The sequence below is a fragment of the Sceloporus occidentalis genome, unplaced genomic scaffold (assembly GCF_023333645.1).
Source record: "Sceloporus occidentalis isolate IW3139 unplaced genomic scaffold, rSceOcc1.0.p SCAF_152, whole genome shotgun sequence".
NCBI classification, from domain to species: domain Eukaryota; kingdom Metazoa; phylum Chordata; class Lepidosauria; order Squamata; family Phrynosomatidae; genus Sceloporus; species Sceloporus occidentalis.
In genome coordinates this window covers 1029756-1050000 of record NW_028317132.1, presented here as the reverse complement: position 1 = coordinate 1050000, position 20245 = coordinate 1029756, and the positions used below count along the sequence as shown (strand labels likewise).

General features: G+C 41.4%; 1 protein-coding gene across 1 annotated transcript in view; it reads right to left on the bottom strand.

The window, feature by feature from the left end:
• Positions 1–6266: 6266 nt before the first annotated feature.
• The window catches only part of LOC149280592 (DNA excision repair protein ERCC-6-like), a 30534-nt gene continuing 16555 nt past the window's right edge, over positions 6267–20245 (bottom strand). The window contains exons 10-20 of the mRNA XM_089500350.1: positions 18277–18393; positions 16182–16277; positions 15453–15671; positions 15053–15163; positions 14677–14796; positions 12885–12979; positions 11819–11964; positions 11101–11286; positions 10662–10857; positions 10170–10248; positions 6267–6695 (exon numbers count right to left, since the gene is read on the bottom strand). Of these exons, the coding sequence (XP_089356476.1) occupies positions 6267–6695; positions 10170–10248; positions 10662–10857; positions 11101–11286; positions 11819–11964; positions 12885–12979; positions 14677–14796; positions 15053–15163; positions 15453–15671; positions 16182–16277; positions 18277–18393 (1794 nt within the window). The remainder of the gene's footprint in view (positions 6696–10169; positions 10249–10661; positions 10858–11100; positions 11287–11818; positions 11965–12884; positions 12980–14676; positions 14797–15052; positions 15164–15452; positions 15672–16181; positions 16278–18276; positions 18394–20245) is intronic.

The following is a 20245-nucleotide window of genomic DNA, read 5'->3' as shown; positions in this document are numbered from 1 at the left end:
TAGGGGCCTGGAGCTGCAGCTCCATCAGCCCCTAAGTCAATGCGGCCCTGCCGTGGCCCGGCCCACCGGGCAAACGCCCGGTGTGCCCGATGGCCAGTCCGGGCCTGACTTCCAGATACCCAAGCCTGAGCTGGACTTTTCTCCTGCATACTTTTTAAAATATTTGTCAAGGCTGACACCGCTTCACTCAAAGTATGTACTGATAAACCAGCAGACTCACCACTAGACGCGCCAGCTCTGCCCTCAGAACACCTCTCTCCTCTTTCTTCATCTTGCAATAAGCAAGACTCGGGAGCAGCCCGCGATAGACGCCTGCCCCGACTTGAAAACTGCTTACTGCAACCCTCCTCCGGGTCCTGAGGAGGTTTTGCCCGTTTTGCAGACTCCTTCACCCGAGAAGCGGGTCTTTTCTTCGAAGAAACTGTGTTGGTAGATCTTCTTCCGGGTCTGTCGCGTCTTTTTGACGAAATAGAAAGCCGGTCACCTGATTCCACTTGCCGCGAGAAGACACCATCTAGCGGGATTTCTTCGGTTATAAAAACCGCCTCCGGCTCCTCCTCCGCTATCTCCTCCTCTTCTCCGGCACAGCTAGGATTCACTTGGAGTTCGTCCGAGGATGCAGCAGCTTGAAGACATCCGCGCAGCCATTCTTCACCTTTCTCAGCTACCCGGACCTGAAGCATCTTCATCAACTCGTCCATCTTCAGCGCACCGCTTCGCCACTGCTCACCAGTCTCAAGGACAGTGCAGTATCGGCTAGGCGGTTCACCAGGTGAGTAAACTAGCACCTCAGGGACGCTCCTTATATAGTTAATTTTCCCGCCCTTAGCGCAGTGCGAGGCAGGGCTCAGCCTATCTAAACGCAGCGCGAGACACTCTCGAGCCGGCACGAGACACTAAAAAAGGCGGAAAAGGCGCTAGCACAGGCGCAAAAACAACTTTGCTTATATAACCAAATTTTTTTATTTTTTTTTTTAACGATAACCTTTAATAACCTTTCTCCTATTAAAACCACTGGCATATAACTTTAATTAGTCCCCACATCTTCATGTTACCCTGCCCTATTCGGTGCAGGCTTTATCATAAACTGCAGAAATAAAAAATGATCGACCCAACTCATTCATCAGATGTAATAATATGATTTACTAGCTATTACATCAAAGATAAAATTTTGCAGGGGATAAAGAGCAATTTCCCAAGCAATTTCCTACAAGGAAATCCAAATTTTTTGCAGATATCTGAGCACCAACACGGCGAGCACCAACATGGCGAGCTAGAAGATATTTTCAAGACCTTACTTTTACGTTTCTTAGTAAAGAAACAACAATATTCACTACAGATGTGATTTCCCTACAGCATTAATAATTACCTATAACGGGAACTCTTATCAATTTAAAGATCACGCCTCTGCTAAGGCTAAAAGGATTCTTTGGGGTTTTATCCAGCCTTTGAAAGACAAGGACTAAAGATTGTTTTACATGCTTATATTAATATGAACTTGTACAAAATATTTAAAATATTGGAGACAAAACATGTGATTTATTATGACATTATTTATATATTTGACCACTAAGGATTTATTTTTTTACACATATGTTTTCTCTTGTATCTTATTACAGCAAATTAGATGTTAATATTATATATGTTACTACAATAACACTTATTACCCCTGTTAGTATTAGTTACCACACAAACCCCTCCCCTCCCCTCCTTCCTCAGAAGAGTATTCTTGAAACAAATTTACAAAACTAAGGATAAAGAATATAGATGATTACTAGACTTGGGCGGCGGCCAACTCTTCGTGTTCGTCTTCGTGGGGGAAAAAATCTTCATATTCCGTGAATATTCGCCCGTTGAATATTCGTGTGTGTTCTTCGTGTTCGTTTTTTCTTTGCTTTTTCCGTTTTTTTCAGAAGGGGTTAATACGGGGTTAACACGGTACATGTCTGTACGAGCAACTCTATTGTGTTGCCTGCAGGGGCCTCCTCTGCCATCAACCAATGAAGTACACTTCATTGGTTGATGGCAGACGAGCTCCTGCTGGCGACCAATAGGGTCGCTCATACAGACTTTTAAAATCTTTTCCCAGCAACTTGGGCGGCAGAGACCACTGTTAAAAGTCTGTACAAATAACCACCAAAGTCGCTTGAACAGACCTTTAGCTGTTATAGCAGGGAGACCAGTGGTCTCTGCCAGCCAAGTTAATCCCTGCCGGGGAATATATATATAATCAAATAAAGGACCTTAAATAAAATAATGTAGCTTACCAAGGGCAAAGTAAAAGTATTGGTATAGTATTGTTCTTCATGGTATCATGTGGCAGGATTGTTGGATAGGTGTAACTGATGGAGACAATAATTATATTATAACTGTGTAATATCTTACTATTGGCTGTATATGCTGGGATGGGTGAATTAATTTGTATTGAAGTCTAATTGTGGTAAGATTACATACAAATAGGAACTTTGAAAATAGGATTGGCTTTGTGTTTGATACTTAATGTAACAAATAAGTGGTAATTGTATGTTGATTGTGGTGTATCATGTGGTGTTTCCTTAACGACAAAGCCCGTACATGTATGGGGTTGCAGTGCAACGTGATAGCGACAATGCCCGTACATGTACGGGCTGCCGTTAAATAGCTGCATTGCCGCGATCTGCACCTCTCAAAAAGGGCCTTTTAGTTCCCGAACAACCTAACAAGCCCATGCATGTGGGGTATCACTGCCTATGTGTCACTGCGCTGCGAGATGTTGCTGAACACATATTGGGGTATTGTTTGACACGGACATATACCAGGAGCTGTAAATTTATACCTGGAGTACCATAAAGTTTGACAAAGGATGATGGTAGAACTATGGAAATGGTTAAAATACCAGCATTTGAAATACCTTGGGGTGTCTAGTTTTTAAAAATATATGGTTTTATGGGGTAAATTTCATTGGCTGGCTTCAAAGATACCCAAAATAGCACATGGGGCAGAATGACCAGGAGGGAAAATGGTTTTGAAATAGCAAAACGCTACTGGTACTTATTGCCCCATAATGTGCAGAAAAAAGCAAAAAAACATAAAAACATTGGGTATTTCTAAACTCAGGACAAATAGTAGAATCTACTTAGCAGGTTTTTTCATTAGTTTTTGCAGATGAGTAAAAGTTTTTAGTTTAAAAAGTGAGAAAAAGTAATTTATTTTTTTTTAACAAAAAAATCACCATATTTTTCCTCCACAGACTGTGATCTGATCCATCTTTGAATAGCTGCTCAGGGTCTGATAGCTAGGAAGCATCCCAAAGCTACCATCAATGTAACAGATCTTGGTACCTCAAATGGTTAAATCCGCTAAAGTTGGCTTCCTCTGCTACTCCCACCACTAAACCTCACGCTTAGTTTTGGCCGATGTCACAATATAGCCGAGACTAGATGTAAAATTATGAACTGAGTTTAACAGGAAACACACTGGTATTTAAACAGAATGGGTAATTTACATAAAATTGTAACAGCCAAGTAGGGGGTCGCTTTTGTATCCTGAGGGGAAGATAGCAAACATAGGAGGTGCCCTGACTTCTGGCTGAAACCGGCTTAATATCAAATCTTGGTGCAAATACTGGCCATAAAGGTCTCTGTTCTGCAAGTCCTAACCTGATTGAGAGGTATGTTACTCTCCAACTCCCCACCTTTGTCCGAGCTCCACAGTCTTTAGGGTCTCTGGTAACTGGGGAAAACGTGGTACTCTGTACCAGGGGAAAGAAGTAGTCCAAACTGACCCCCTGTGCCCACAGAACCCCTCCCAAGTCCCAGGCCCATAGTAAAAGGTCTTTACAACAAATATTTTAATTCTTCCCCTCATAGCTTGCGCACTAAATGCTATTCACCTAAATCATCTTTTGAATTACACCTTCTATTAAATAAACATTCTAGACCAGGGGTGTCCAAGTTTTTTCTGCAGTGGGCCACTTCATCAGAATTGTATACGTGCGCGGGCCGCACTCATTTTTCACTGTGACAAAAAATATGGCCTTTAATAAAATATGCAGATTAAAATAAAGTAAAATGACACAAAACCTTTACTCTTCCTCTCACTGATTTCTGGGCCTTGAAAGTTTTGCGACTACAAATTCAGGATTCCCTAGATTTATTCTAAAGATGAACTAAAATGAAAATTCTGGACCAAAACATTCAGGGTTCACTTAGCCAAAACCGAAAATGACCCCCACCTTTAAAAATAATAATAAAAACTCACATGTTTAATAAAAGTAGGTAACACGCAATTGGACAAAATTAGCAATATGACTTGGCATGATAGGAGTGTGATTGCTGTTAGCCTAGGCAACCAGTAAATGCTGGTACCTAGGCATGATGGGACTGTGCTCGCTGTGATTGCTGTTAGCAATCACACTCCTATCTGGCTAAGTCAGCCAGTACATGCTGGTACAGGGTGGCTGTAAGTGATGTGCAGACCCCATACTGCTGGCAGCATCACTACACAAGGGGGGCAGCTAGCTAGGTTTCAGCATGTACTGGCTGACTTGGCATGATAGGAGTGTGATTGCTAACAGTAGTCACAGTCCCATCATGCCTAGGTTCCAGCACTTACACATCCATCCAGTAAATGCTGGAACCTAGGCATGATGGGACTGTGATTGCTGTTAGCAATCACACTCCTATCATGCCAAGTCAGCCAGTACATGCTGGTACAGGGTGGCTGTAAGTGCAGACCCCATACTGCTGGCATTATCACTACACAAGGGGGGCAGCTGGCCAGGTTTCAGCATGTACTGGCTGACTTGGCATGATAGGAGTGTGATTGCTAACAGCAATCACAGTCCCATCATGCCTAGGTTCCAGCACTTACACATCCATGCTATCACTCACACACACACACACTCATTTATTCATATAATCATTAATTCACAGATTCATTCCCTCAATCACACACACTCATTCAAACACCCTCCCCACCCCCCTACCTGCAGTGCAGCTCCCTCGATGCCGCTCACAGACTTCAGCAGGGGGCGCGGCCTCCCTCTGCCTTCTCTGCTAAAGCACAGAGGAAGTAGGAAGTCACGTGAACTCCGCTTCCTCTGTGCTGTCCAGAAGACCCTCCCACAAGTAAGTAGCAGGGCTTGAGGTGCGGCTCGTGTAAGATCGGTTGCCCTGGCTGCCGATCTTACGCGGGCCGCACCTCGAGTCTCGCGGGCCGCATTTGGCCCGCGGGCCGCATGTTGGACGCCCCTGTTCTAGACGATATATGCATTTTAGTGCATATGATAGCTGTGTGGTCCCTTTAAAACATTTTGTGGTGTCAGTTTTATAAATACAATATTTATCGCCAATCAGCTAAAATGTTGGCAGGTAGGGGTCATGCAGGGAAATTTTAGTTGATTTCAAGGTGCTTCCTGACCCCTGTTGGGCAGCCAATCAGTGGCAAGAACTGGATCAAGGAAGAGCCTTCCTCTGCTGAAGAGCTGCAGTTTCTACCACAGGTAAGTGGTTTATTTTTTCTTTTTGAATTATGCATATTGAATTACTCAGAGTACTTTAATAAGTATTCTTGTTTAGGGGGCTATCAGGGACAGTAAACCATCCCTTAAGTGGACAGGAACAAAGTAGATTTAAACTATAGGAGCAATGTGAAAGTTACTGAAAGTCAGAGTTCGTATCAAATGAAGCAAATTATGAACATAAATTCTTTGATCTGCTGATTTTTAAGGGGAAGCAGCACTAACTATAGTATATGATCATGATAATAAAGACATTGAACTGCAAAACTTTATAGCTGACAGGGTATTCCTTAATTCTGAAAAATCTTCACATAATTTTTATTTTATTCAAGTTTCTTTATTGTGAAAACATTCTACCTAATGCTAGATACAAATGTAAATAAAGGTTTTGTTTTGGACCCTGAGTGGTGAGACAATTTAGGTGTTCTTTTTAAGATACAAACAATGTACAGAAACTAATATTTGACATATTTTACTTTCACAATTCCTGACAATTTTCTGATTTTATATCTTCTTATACACAGATATAAAATGAGCAATAAAAACATTGTAACTTATGACAGGATAGATGAACAGCATTCCGTTCAGGCATCTTATTCCACCTCATAAAACAGTCCAATGCATAGTAGCCAAAGTGAAAATTCCCAAACGTCAGTTTGACATGTACACATGTAGACATGACAAAGAGTAATAAATAAGAAATCTTCTCAAAGTATAAATGCATGTAGTGAGGTACACATTTAACTTCATTCCACATTATAGTGTTTCAGTGGAATTCAGGCTTAAGTTTCCACACACCTGCTCCATCACTACTCCTGTGGAAGGTGCAAAGCCGGCGCAGCAGTTCACGAAAGACACATGACTGTTTGGGGGACAGTTTGTTCTCAAACTCATTCAATAACTCCTGTGTAGTGGCTTTCCCATCCACCTGTGCCTGGAACGCAATATAATTTCTCATGTCTGTCAGTAGCTCGTCATGCTCTGTGGGGTCTGTTGTGGGAGTTCCCTGAGTTGTATCCAGGTATTGCTCCTCGTCTCTGGGGGAAAGTAGTAAGTGGTTCCTTGCTCTGATGCAGGAAAGCAGGGAAGAGGAAGACAGGGCAACAGAAGTTGCATCTGTTGCCTGAAGGTCGCCATTGAAGTGTGAAGGGGCAGAAACTGTGCTCTGCTTCTGCTGATTTGAGATCTTTGCATCCTGCAATAAGAAAAAAGTTCATTCAACACACTGAAAAGTCTAGAGCTTTAAATTCACATTCATGGGGTGTGGTTTGCCTGCGAACAAGATGGATGCCTAAGGACATATAACCTTGTTATAGAGAAGAGAATATATGCTAATTTTCAAGGATGGGGAAATCCATTAGGACCCAGAACACCCCAAGAACACATGGGAACAAAGATAACAGTCACTCCTCTGTAAGGGATTTTGATCACTCTCAGATTCAAAGAGATGACATCAAACAAAATGGCGTCACCTTCCTCTAGTCCCGCTACTGTGACCTCAAAAGAGGGCACATACTCAAACTCAGAATGAGAGGGATACCAGAGGAAATTCAACCTGCTGACATTGTAGGACATCCTCTGACTCCTCTTTAAAAACATTCTACATTGCCAAGGAGAGATCTAGTGTGTTGTTTCCACAACTATCGAGACAAAGAAGACACACAAACTATAGAACTGTGGAACCGCTGGTGTGCTTGACCTTCCAGTCCATAACTGAGGACAAACAGGCACCACTGCACCAACACCCTCAAGAACATGAACTGCACACCCAAAATGCAAGAAGCGCCCAAGATTGGGGTGTCCAGGAGCTCACCATAATGTAGACCGTGAGTCCTGCGATATTGTTCTTGTTACTATTTTCCACATATGCCCAGCCATATTCTTTAGTGTTCCCTCATCACTATGTGCCGGCTATTGATGTAGCACGCCTGGGTGACGTTATTTGCCGTTGCGTAATGATTAGGGAGAATGGAAGCCGAGGTCTGAAGTGACAGACCTCGCGCTCCCTAATGTTGGGCCGGTTAGAGGAGGATTGTGGTCTCCCCAACCAGCCCTGCTCATTGGACACCTCCTCCCCAGACCAGCACTGATGGTGCCTGGGTGTGCGCGCTGTCCACGGAGGTGCCTGATGAGCAGGCCTGGTTGGGGAGAGCACAATGGTGCAGCTGCATAGGCAGTCCCCTAAACACCGTCCCAGGGGAGATGGTCTCTCTGCTGGCCCCTCCCCTATACAATCGCTACATTTTTTATGGGCTGGCAGCAATGTGATTCACCACGGGGCCCTGTTGAGCTGTTAGGGAGATCCTTGATATCCCCAACCAGTCCTGGAGGCTGCAGCTGCTGATCAGGCAGCCCCGAGCCCCATTTTGCCTTAGAAATAATTGTTATAGAAATTCTGACACTGGCCCAATGGCCGTACCTCAGCACTTCGTCCCGCGTCTTAAAAGGAGTGGGACGAAGAGCTGAGGCACGGTCATTGGGCGGCGTGGTGCGTGCACACCGGACCCTTTAACTCCATGAATGCCGGCCTCCACCCGCTGCCCTCACTCCGCCAGGGAGTCAGAAGCAGTGGTAAGTAGGAGGGGGGGGGATGTGTTATATGGGGGGAAGAGTGCCCCATGATATGGCTTTTAGCCCCCTTTATGCCACTCTGCCTACAGAAATGCCTTATATCCCCCCTATATGCCACTCTGTCCCATGATATGCCTTTTAACCCCCTATATGCCACTATGTCCCATGATATGCCCCTGGCATATAGGAGTATAAGGCACTTCTGGAGGCAGAAAAATATTTTTCTCAATCATAGCTTTTCTTAAATATGAAAAAATTGTTTACATGAATTAATAAAGAAATAAAAGTTTCTTACAAGAATATCGTGAAGAATAATGTGATCACTGTTTTGTTCCACTGAATAAAATGGAACTTTTTCATCTAAAAATGTTTGCAGTAGCAAATGTTTTGAATCCATTATGTCTCATGTATTTAATTTATTGCATAAGGGGTGCATAAGACCTCAACCGCGAGATAAACTATATGAGGCTGGTCTCCAAATGTTTCCAGGGCTGCTTTTCAGTCCCAGTCCGGCCCTGCCATGGTGTCAAGTGATTTTGTAAACATTAGAAAGTTTTATATGGAGAGAGGGGGGCACTAAAATCAACCACCAGTGACCCCAAGCAGTTGGAAAATTAATTGCATCTTCTATTACGTTTAATGGATCCATTACTACCGTATCTGATTATAAGACGACCCCCCAAAATCTGAATATTAACTTAGGAAAAAAAGAAAAAGCCTGAATATAAGACGACCCTAAAGGAAAAAAGTTTTACCAGTAAATGTTAATTCATCTAAAAATTTTTTTTAAATAAAAGCTATGATTGAGAAAAATATTTTTTTTGTTTTTATTTCCTTGTATTTTCCAACCTGTCCCCCAGTTACGCACATCTGCCCCCATGCTTGCCACACCAATATGGCACTGTGGCCCATGATATGCCTTTTAACCCTCTATATGCCACTGTGCCCCATGGTATGCCTTTTGACCCCCTATGTGCCACTCTGCCTCCAGAAATGCCTTATACCCCTATATCCCATTCTGGCATTTAGGGGGTTAAAATGCATATTATGGGGCAGAGTGGCATATAGGGAGGAATAAGGCATTCCAGGAGGCAGAGTGGCATTAAGGGAGTTAAAAGGCATTGTATAGAGCACTCTGCCTCCAGAAATGCCTTATACCCCTATATGCCACTCTGGCATTTAGGGGGTTAAAAGGCATATTATGGGGCAGAGTGGCATATAGGGAGGTATAAGGCATTTCAGGAGGCAGAGTGCTCTATTAAATGCCCCTTTAACGCCACTCTGCCTCCTGAAATGCCTTATACCTCCCTATATGCCACTCTGCCCCATAATATGCCTTTTAACCCCCTAAGTGCCAGAGTGGCATATAGGGGTATAAGGCATTCCAGAAATGTCCTATGCCCCCATTTAACGCACACGCACACACACGCACTTACCGGTGCTTCCAGTTTCCTGCTGTATTGCCGGGGCAGCGGGTTGACGTCTCCTTCCGCTGCAGCCGGAAGGAGGTGGAGTTGGCAGCGGGGGTTTGTCTGCGTCCGTCGCGGATACCTTCCCCGGCTGTCAGAGATCCGAGTTCCCCGCACCGGTGAAGGTATCCGCGACGGACGCAGACAACCCCCGCTGCTAGCCACACCTCCTTCCGGCTGCAGCGAACGTTGTCTACGCGGATCGCGTAGACGTCAACCCGCTGCCCCGGCAATACACCAGGAAGCACCGGTAAGTGTGTGTGTGGGGGGGGGGGGGAGACAGGAGGATCCAGGTCCCCTGCAGCGGTGCGGGGGATCTGGATCTTAGTCTCATAATCAGACCTCTATTTGAGGTCTGATTAGAAGACGACCCCGATTAGAAGACGAGGGGTATTTTTCAGAGCATTTGCTCTGAAAAAAACCTCGTCTTATAATCGAGCAAATACGGTATTTATTAATTTATGTACAATGGGTAAAACTGATATAACAAATAGTGCATCACAAAACAGTATGGACTTACAGAAACAAAAGGAAGGCACTAGTGAAACCAGATTACACTCAAGCAGGGATTGGAGGGTATACTTGGGGAGTATAAATAGATTAAAAAACAAAGAAATGATGATTATTACCTTGCACTTGTTATGTGAGGGTTTGCTGGGACCATCAGGAACCTGCAGCAAGGGATTCTTTTTCTGTCCAAATCTACGTCTGGGGGGGAATTCACAAAATTGTTATAGAACCTGTACATTTCCTGTTAAATATAACCTGTAAAAATATGGCTCTGGGGTTTATATAAACAAACAGCATGTACAATGTACAGTATATCAAAGATGGTAAAGTTTTTAGTGAACTGTTACGAATTTGGTTTCAGTACATATGGTGAAATAGTCCCAAGATCAGTACACAGTTACTGTAGTCACTAACAGCTGGCAGTCAACAGGATCCATTGACAGTACTTTTTTTCTGATCACAAAATATATACAGAGGTTATTCAACTGACATGGCACATGAAATGCTCTAATCTGGTCTGAGTTTACACACTTGCATAGCACCATTCTAGATTTCCTGTGCTAGGTTATCAACTTAGAATGTGTTATTCTATAATATATTTATATTCTTACTTGATTCCCGACATTGTTGCAGAGTTTGAACCAGTCCATGTTGGGATGCCTGTGGATGCAGCATTGCAACGTTGACGAGAGACCTTTAAAGCACGTAGAGCCTCCTGGGCCACTCGATTTGCTTCTTCTTCCACTAGCACATAGTCAGGGTTGGAAGCATCCATAATAGCATCATGTTTCATAACACTGTGCACTCCTGGCATGATTTAATGAACATAGTTAGGAAAGCTACAAGGATGCACATTACTGATGGTGCCAAGTTAAAAAAAAAAAAATCAAAAATAAAATCACACACTTTATCAGTTCCGGCACACAGGAGGTAACCAAAAATCACAAAAGGTTTTTCCTGTAGATTGGCAGGCATTTATATTAAACAGGATCATGCATTATAATAGAGCTTTTCTTCTACAACTAAAATCTGACTATAAGCACCACTCACCTGACTTTTTGAAAAGCTTTTCCAAAACATAGTCATCGCTCTTCTTCCTATCAGGTTCCTGTTGGTCGCCTGTCTCCTTTAAGTATGTTTTTTTTTTCACCAGGTGAGAGATTCGCTCACCCTCATACTTCGCATTTTTCGCTTTTTTTTTCGCTTTGCTTTTCTTTAGCTGGTGTTTCGTTTTTGCTTTTTGTTTATAATGGCTACTTTCAGGCATTACTGGTGATACATTTATTTCGCTATAACTCCGTGCATCAAGTCCTTTGATGTTTGAAGCATCTTTTCCATGGGTCCTTTGGTAGTGATGTCCTATGCCACTTGAAAGAGACAGCTGGTCATTTTGAAATGAGGTACTAGCAATAGGGTCAGTAGGTTGTCTTCCAGATGTGGAGCAGGGATTAGGCATATTATTCTTTATAGTGTATTTTGAAACATCAGAACTGGTTCCTAGAAAGCAAGTAAGAGATTATATGGTCAAATTAAGTAACCTTCTAAACATTTAGGAGTAAAGTTTTAGGCATTCAATTGATTGATTGATTAAATAACTCTCCTGGAGACATGTATATTCCAATGCTTTGTAAAGATGAAACCTTGGCCCTTGAAAATGTTGTTTCAGAACCAAAGGGTTGGTCCACATAGGGGTGGGATGAACTACAATAAACTTTATTGTCTCTATCCATGAAATGGAGTAGATTATCTGATTCACTAAAGCTTGTACCTGCAAAGATTGCACTAGTCTCAGTGCCCTGGCTGTCATCTGGGCTACTCAAGGTAAAAAGCTCATATAGGTCATTTGACTTGAAGAAACGTCTCTGCTTTGGGTCTTTCAGCACACGGTTAGCCAGGAACTGCTTGAATATTTGCCTGAGGAGAGATTTGGATTAATGGGGAAACAAGAGCAATGTGTATGCAATAGCCCCATGACACACCACATCAGTTTATTGCAATCTTAATGATATGTATGTTAGAATGTTAGAGTGGGAGTGTATGTTTAAGTGTCTCTGTGGGTGAGCATGAATGTGTGCATAAGCATATTTTAGTATGTGTATGTTTATATAAGTATGTGTACGCATGTTATTAATGTGTATTAGAGTGTTATGCAACTCATATAAACATGTAATACTCTAAGGGGGAAGGGGAGGCGACAAACCAACTGGTTTTCCCTGCCCTCCAGGTCTTGCTCACAGAGTAATTTAATATACATTCTTTTGAAGTGGGGCTATTAGGAACAGTAAACTGTCCCTTTAGGTAACCTGCAGCAGTGACCTATATAAGATCCTCTATTCACAGAGTTTAGCTAAAAGACCAGGACAAACATGATTTTACTGTAGATGTGAATGTGCCAAATGACAGTAGACTCTAGCTCCAGTACGTCGTCTCTCATGAGCATCCCTCTATTCCACCTTTCAACAAAGAGGGCGGGTGGCTTGGCACTTCCAGCACCTACGCTTACAGGCAGGAGCGGCCCCGCACTATCCACCACGGCAGATGCTGGGTTTGCCCCCACATGCATGTTCACGCATTCTTAGCAAGGTAATTAGGGAGTTGCCTATACTGGGTCCTGCACGTTCCTTCTTTTGAGAACCTAGCCACCTGCCCAAGACAGGCCTAATTATTCTGTCATGCTCCCAAAGGCCTGGCTGAGAATCACTGGCATCTTAGCATGGTCACATGTTAATAGATACATTTTGGATACCCCAGCTGCTAAATGGCCAGTTCTGCAAATATGTATGATAACTAATAAATGTAACATTTTCATGAATAGCAGTTATATGGTAACCTACCGGTGATAGATCTTTTCTTCAATGGTTCCTGCAGTGAGCAGCCTGTAGACAGTCACTTGTTTCTTCTGCCCAATTCTCCAGGCCCGCTCCCGAGCCTGCATCACAAATCATTACATTTAAAAGACTGAGAAATCTTGTGTGAATCACCACAATGCAAATTAAACACCCGCAGTGAAACACCAGCTGGATGTCTGAAGTGCTTTACATCCATCACACCAGTACGGCTGTTTTCAAACTTTTCAGTCCACTCAGACAACTCAACAAGAAAGAACTTTCTCTCCATACTGAGCACACATGCGAAGATGAATTTGTGCTCCTGGCACACCTTCTGTCCACAAAAAGCATGACAGAACGCTGTTCCTCTTTGGTGAAATTTCTAAGTTTTGCTGCCACCCTCACCCCAGGGTGAAAAAAAACTCTTATACTAAACTGCAAGGGCAGCAGGCTTGCCAGACAGAACTAGTCACATGACACGCTAACACACAACCAATTACTACACCCGCAGCCTTCACCATTCCCTACGAAAATATAAAAGTCCAGAAACCTTTTGAACGTCCCTTGTAGCTTTTTTTTTTTTTAATCTTTATAAAAGAAAGTGTGTTAATCCTTGTTTCAGAAGCTATAGGAATTCCTAGCATTTTTCCAAAAAAATCATTAGATACAAATTCTGAAGATTCAGTAGGACAGTCACAGTAGTCCCTAATCTGGTGGATTTATTTTATGTATAAAGAGGAATATAGTTCATCTAATTTTCTTCACCGAGTTTTTACATATCAAACCTGTAGTTTTAGTAATATCGGCAAACATAATGTCTCTCTGCAGAACAGTAGTGAGCATAAGTCTGTGACTAATAGTAATTAGATAAATTCCATTGATCACCATTATAACCTTTGCGAATAAAACAGGAGTCCTTTAGGTTGATATTAACCATAATGATGTATATTTGGTCAAAATTAAGCATATTATGAATACACTAAGGAGATATATAACCAATTTCATATATGTATTGACCAACCATGATCCATGAGATAAGATTGGAATCTTTTGCTTGAATTAACTGCTACAAACCTACTTTAATACATTTAATTTCAGCTCACTTTCTAAAGTTGCATGTCTAGTTCCCATTTATATTACTAGACATGCAACTTTAGAAAGTGAGCAGATATTAAATGTATTAAAGTAGGTTTGTAGCAGTTAATTCAAGCAAAATACAAGTAGAAAAATGAATTCTCATGTTTAAATTATGTAAAGATAAAAACAAATAGTTTTGTACAATGTAAAATACACTAAAGTCCCAAAAATACCTAAACACTGAAGTACCTTTTACAAAACAACATTACCACTACAAAACTACTAGTAAAGCATACAAGAGGCCATGTCCCAACTGTCTTTACGTGACTTTGGTGTGGGCTCAAGGACACACACACATTTGTGAGTGATGGCCCTGTCCTCTACTACTATTCTAGAGGTTAGTTTCTAGTCTAGCAACTAAGGTCCTCTGGATCTTTTCTCTAAACACTTTGATAGGCTTAAAATAGCAGGAAAATAAATACATTTGCATGACTTCACACAGGGGTCACTCTACCTGATGAAGAGCTGTTCTACACACTGTATTCTCTTTGACATAAAAAATTCTGCAGCCCACTTATTCCATGGATAATGTGAATGTCGTTTTACTAAAAGTACTAAAAATATTTATTTTAACACTGGGTTTTTCTTCGTCTAAGTTCTCTAAAGTTTTTGTTTCCAAGTCAATAAACCAATTAACATTTCTGGCTCATGCAACCCTCACCTGGGAATCAGTGCTGGGATTCCAGTCGGGGTCATAGATAACAACTCTGTTTGCTCCAGTTAGGTTTACGCCCAAACCCCCCACTCTGGTTGTAAGAAGGAAGACAAAGAGCGAGGGGTCCTGTAACACATATAGCCAAACTGATAACATCATAACATTATAATATACCATATGCTTGCCTATGCATTCTTACGCAACGACACAATATACTTCAGGTGTAAAGAATATGTTTGTTCTCCTTGGTAATATAGTAATTAATACCAACACAAGAAACAATAAAAACACCCCTCCTCTCATCCATATTAAACCATATGCAATGTTATATGGTACAAGGCTCTCCCCTGTTACAGAACATTTCATATTTGCTGAATTGTACCTCATTATATTGTGTTATGAGGGGTTGTCGAGACGCAATGGTTGTGGTCCCATCCATCTTGAGATATGAATAGCCCCGATTCATCAGAAACTGTTCCAGGATCTGCAACATCTGAGAACAGGTATACAACAGATAATTTGGAACATACTCCGATTAGAACAAGAAATTAGCATAGACTGACCAATCTAGTGTGCCCATTTTGAAGGCTCACCTGTTCACTAATAATTTACACAAGCACTTATGAATTAATTTACAATGTTAGCCTTTACTGGCTCCACTGGAAGTCTATTCTCATATTACCTCCCATGTATTCTAATTCTCATTCTTTCATTACTATTTTAATATTACAATTATTAGGTGTAGCAATTACATATTTATGTTAGGAATTTTTACTCCTAACCTGCCGGGACTGAGTGAAGAGTAGAACTCTGTGTCCTTGACGATGCCAAATCTTTAGAAGTGATTCCACCACTATCATTTTGCCTGAGCGTTTCCAAAATCCAAACTGTTCATCCTCTTTCAGATCCTCCTGTTGGGCCTCTTTCAGGATCTTTGGGCCCCCAGAAAACAGATCTGGGTGGTTGCAAATTTTCCTCAAAGCAATGAGTCCCGGGAAGACCTTTTTTAATATAAAACCAATAACATGTTGAGAAGCACAGGTAGGAAAACATGAATTCTTATGAGAAACCTTTTAAGTGCTCATTATCACCACTGATGTAGTCAGACTTATCAGTGCCTATCCCTCTTGCAAGTTCTGCATCATTCTCTGCATATAATCCCCGGGCCGATATCTGCTGTGCTTAAAGGTTACACGGAAAACACCTGCTTGCTTATTACAAATATAACAAGATAGTCTATTTGGTGTTTAACACACTTTACTTATTATAAATGTCTTAGTTAAATTGACAAAGGAGACAAGTCATAATTTAATCATCTTGGATAGAGGGATCTACCATATAATGCAGTAATGTGTAATAAACCACCCAAGAACTGTTAGGTAATCTGTCACTGCAAGAACATTGTAATGCTTAGGCAGGGGGCTACTTCAAGCATACCAAATCTTTGCACTTGTCTATGCCATACTTGTACATATACATCTTTGCACTTGTCTAACACTGTGTTCCTTTACCTGCATGTCTCCATTCAGTATCCCATAGACCTCTTTGGAATCAATAAAGGACTGGTAAACCTGTCTCTGCTCATCGGTAAGACGACAGAACAGAACCTATAGGGAAATAAAGCATGTGTAATCAAACTCGACCTGTAGAGTTACTCACTGACTGGATACTCCACCTAAAGAGTAGATCAACCAAAAAAATAGGTATGAGGGTCTATTTTCTATACACATTATCAGAGTGCAGTCCAACAATTAACAGCTTGAATACAAGAGTACAATGTAGACTTCCATTTTTCAATTTATGAACAGCTGCAGAATTACACAATTAAGGGTACATTTTAAATGCATATAAGAACTAACTGTCCCCTTTAAATGATTGCTTCTTCACACTTACAGCATGGACCTCTGCAGAATCCTACTTCAGCATTTAACAAAGCAAGAATTCAGTACATACCCAGCAAATACCCTTCAAAAAACACGCATCTAAGACATAAATATTGGGGATTTTGTCACGCTATATGGCCATATACTGCTTATCCCACCACTACATCAAAGTACCTTATGCTTGGCCAGTCCTATGTAATTTGACATGGCTATATTGCTTGCCAAGCAGCTGAATCAGCGGGACCGCACTGCATTTTTATCCAAATGAGACACGCAAGGTGTCCAGAGACGTTAGATAGGACTTGCCAAACTTGGGGGACTTCGACATAGTGGCGGCTAAGCCATGGCCATATAGTATGATGGAATCACCAATATTTATGCCTTAGATGGATGTTTTCTGAATTGTATGCACTGAATTCTTGCTTTGTTTTGTGTATTTATTGCTCATTATTATTCAAGCAGCAACCTGGGAATCTGAATGTGTATGCCTTCTTGAGTGTAAGCCCTCTTCTCTTTTTGTACCAGTTTATTATTGCTTGTGATTTTAATTTAATTTTAAATATAAATAAAATGTAATATAATGTAATTATATGTTATAATGTTTTACACTTTAAGTTGTACCCACCTCTTCCTCTTTCCCTACCAGAAATTGCAGAAGATGTGTTTGGTTGAACACACCTCTTGCTTGTCAAGGCGCATGAGCCTTACGGTTAGCTCCAGCGATGAGTATGTAAAGCAAATTCCAGAGGTCTAACAACTCCCTACCGCATGCATGCTCAAAAGTGCACCAAGTGATTTCACTAGGAAAGCATTTCTGCCCCTGATTAAAAACAGGACTGGGAGGGGGATATACTGCAGTTTTAATGCTTGCATATTAAAGTACTTACAAAATACCGTATTTGCTAGGTTATAAGACAAGGTTTTTTTCAGAGCAAAAATATCCCCCCGTCTTGTATTCAAGGCCGTCCTCAAATAGAGTTCTGATTACAAGACTAAGATCCAGATCCCCCACAGCGCTGCAGGGGGCCCAAATCCTTCCCTCTGGCAGCCTCTGCTGCTGCTGGTACTTCCTCTTGGGGCTCCTATGACGGAGCGCCGACATCACATCACCTTCCGGTGCTCCACCATAGAAGCAGTGGAGGTTGTCTGTGCACATCCCGCAGCCGGTGAACGTTTGCGCTCAGTCATAGAAGCCCCGACGGAAGTATTGGTCACCAGCAGCGGAGGTCTGCATCGCACAGACCTCCACCAGCTTCCCTACTAGACACCAGGGAGTCTGAAGCACAGGTCACAAGTAAAGGGATGCACTGGTAAGCCGTGGCATATAAGGGGGTATAAGGCATATCTGGGGTGCAGGTTGACAAATAAAAGGAAATAAAAACAAAAATGCATTTTTCTCAAAGTTTTTATTAAATATGAAGAAATATAAATTAATATTTACTAGTAAAACTTTTTTCCCCTATAGGGTAGTCTTATATTCAAGCATTTCTTTTTTCCTAAATATTAACCTTTTGGGAAGTTGTCTTATAATCGAGCAAATACGGTACTTTAATGTACATTCTTTTTTGTTGATGCCAAAGTAGGCCTGAGTTTTACATGCCCAATACATTGAAACCCATGGCTCTGTAAATTAATCCAATGCACAAAATAATCTATTGGGTTAATGTATTTTATTTTCTGTAGGAAGAAATTAAAAGGTTTGATAATCCACAGATCAGAATACCTGTTCGTTCTTGTCCGGGAGACAGAGGCTCATTTTCACATCAGCCTTCATTCGTCGCAAGAGATATGGGTTTATTGTGTCACGTAAGACACATGCACACTTGTATGCAGTCTTTACCTAAAAAAAAACAAACAAAAAATGCTGTATTGTATAGGACTTTCACTTTGTTTTACATATAATTTATATTGGCTTTGGTACAGTTTGCACAGTAATTTACAACACTGACTATAATTTTACGTAATTTGCAGTTCTTCAAAGTGGTAATTATCACAATTGTTTGTGTCTGGCCAACTTGAGCTACATTTCCCTTTTCTTAAATCAATTACAAATCTAAATCCTGCCAACAATTGTCAGACTTGGCGCATTTTACTGTTAACATGGTTGGTTTTTGTCAAGAAGTTCCTGCGACTCATAAAAATCTAAATAGAGCTCTCAAAAGCCTCTGACCTCCATGCCTTTATCATCAACAACTAACCTATGATAAATCTCAGTAACAAATGCCCTTACTGCTCGACTCAACAAAAAAGATTTTTACTTCTATATTGGCTTTTTTTTTTTTTTAATTAAATGTTGTACTGAACATTTCTCTGTGCATTATACCATAACAAAGGTACAATTTGCCGATAACAAACACAAGATAGTGGTTATTATTCATTAGGGGCAACTTTTGGCCTAATCTATTAATATACAAAATTTGGTTATACGTTATCCAACAGCCATCAGATCACGTCAACATATTATTCAGTTTCTTAGTGAGACGAAGTGGGACAGCAATTCAATGGAGCTGTGCTGGCACTGAGGCTAGCCAGAGTGTAGCTACACAGTGCTAATATTGACTCCTTTACCTGCCTGCCCAGTCTTCTCGTATCTAAGTAATGAGCACAGGGTGACCAAGAAACCCCATCTGGTCTGCCCAAACCAGACTCCCATGAACTAGTCTGCTATGGGGGGGATCTACAAGCCAGGAAATGCTTGACCAAGATCTAGCTGCAAATTCATGGAACCGTACAGCGGCTAGGAGCCCCAGCGATGCCCGCAGACAATTGGAATGGTGTCGCTACGGACGACCTTTGCCCCACCACATCGCTCTTTTGAGGATACATTAAGCTTGTGGTGGTCAACGGTTACAGAGAGGGAGCTTGTGAACCCTGGTTTTATTACCAATCTTTAGGATCACCTTAGTATCACCCCGAAATAGTGACTCTGTCAGGTGGGCATTGCTGGCCATAGAACTGTATGGAGGCGCCGGGCTGTCTGGTAGTTGAGGAGATTAAACCCTTAATCCTATCATGTTTGGTCCCCTACAGTAAATCTCGACTAGTGCTTGGGGGGTGATGACTTCAAATATAAAAGACGATGGTTATTTTACAGAGCAAATACGGTATATATATTATTGACATTTTTGTACAATTTTGGTGTGTTACTTACTTTTAATAAAAGTGTGGTTATCTATCTATTTATTTATTTAAGGGTGGGTAATTTTTGGCCAAGTGAATCCTGAATTTCGGTCCAGAATTTTCATTTCGGTGCATCCCTAACGAAGACGTTCACCAGCTGCCAGAGAGGAGGATCCAGGTCCCCTGGTTATAAGACAACCTCGAATATAAGACGAGGGGTATTTTTTAGAGCATTTGCTCTGAAAAAAACCTTGTCTTACATTCGAGCAAATACGGTATTTCCTCAACAACAGACATAAAGAGGTGGATACCTCCAGGACCTGGTGCACTTTTAAAATTATAATAAGGGGACACCTGATAAAACATAGAAAAAAAAAGATGAAAAATCAGAACTTGGCTACCTTATAAATAGAGTTAGACTAATTGAATGAAAAGAACAACCCAACTCCACAAATTTCAGGGGAAATTGAAAAAGTTACGACAGAGATTAACGAAGCCCTGATTCTACATGTGAATACATTTCTCCAATATTTAAAATTGAGATGGTACTATTATGGAAACAAGGCTTATAG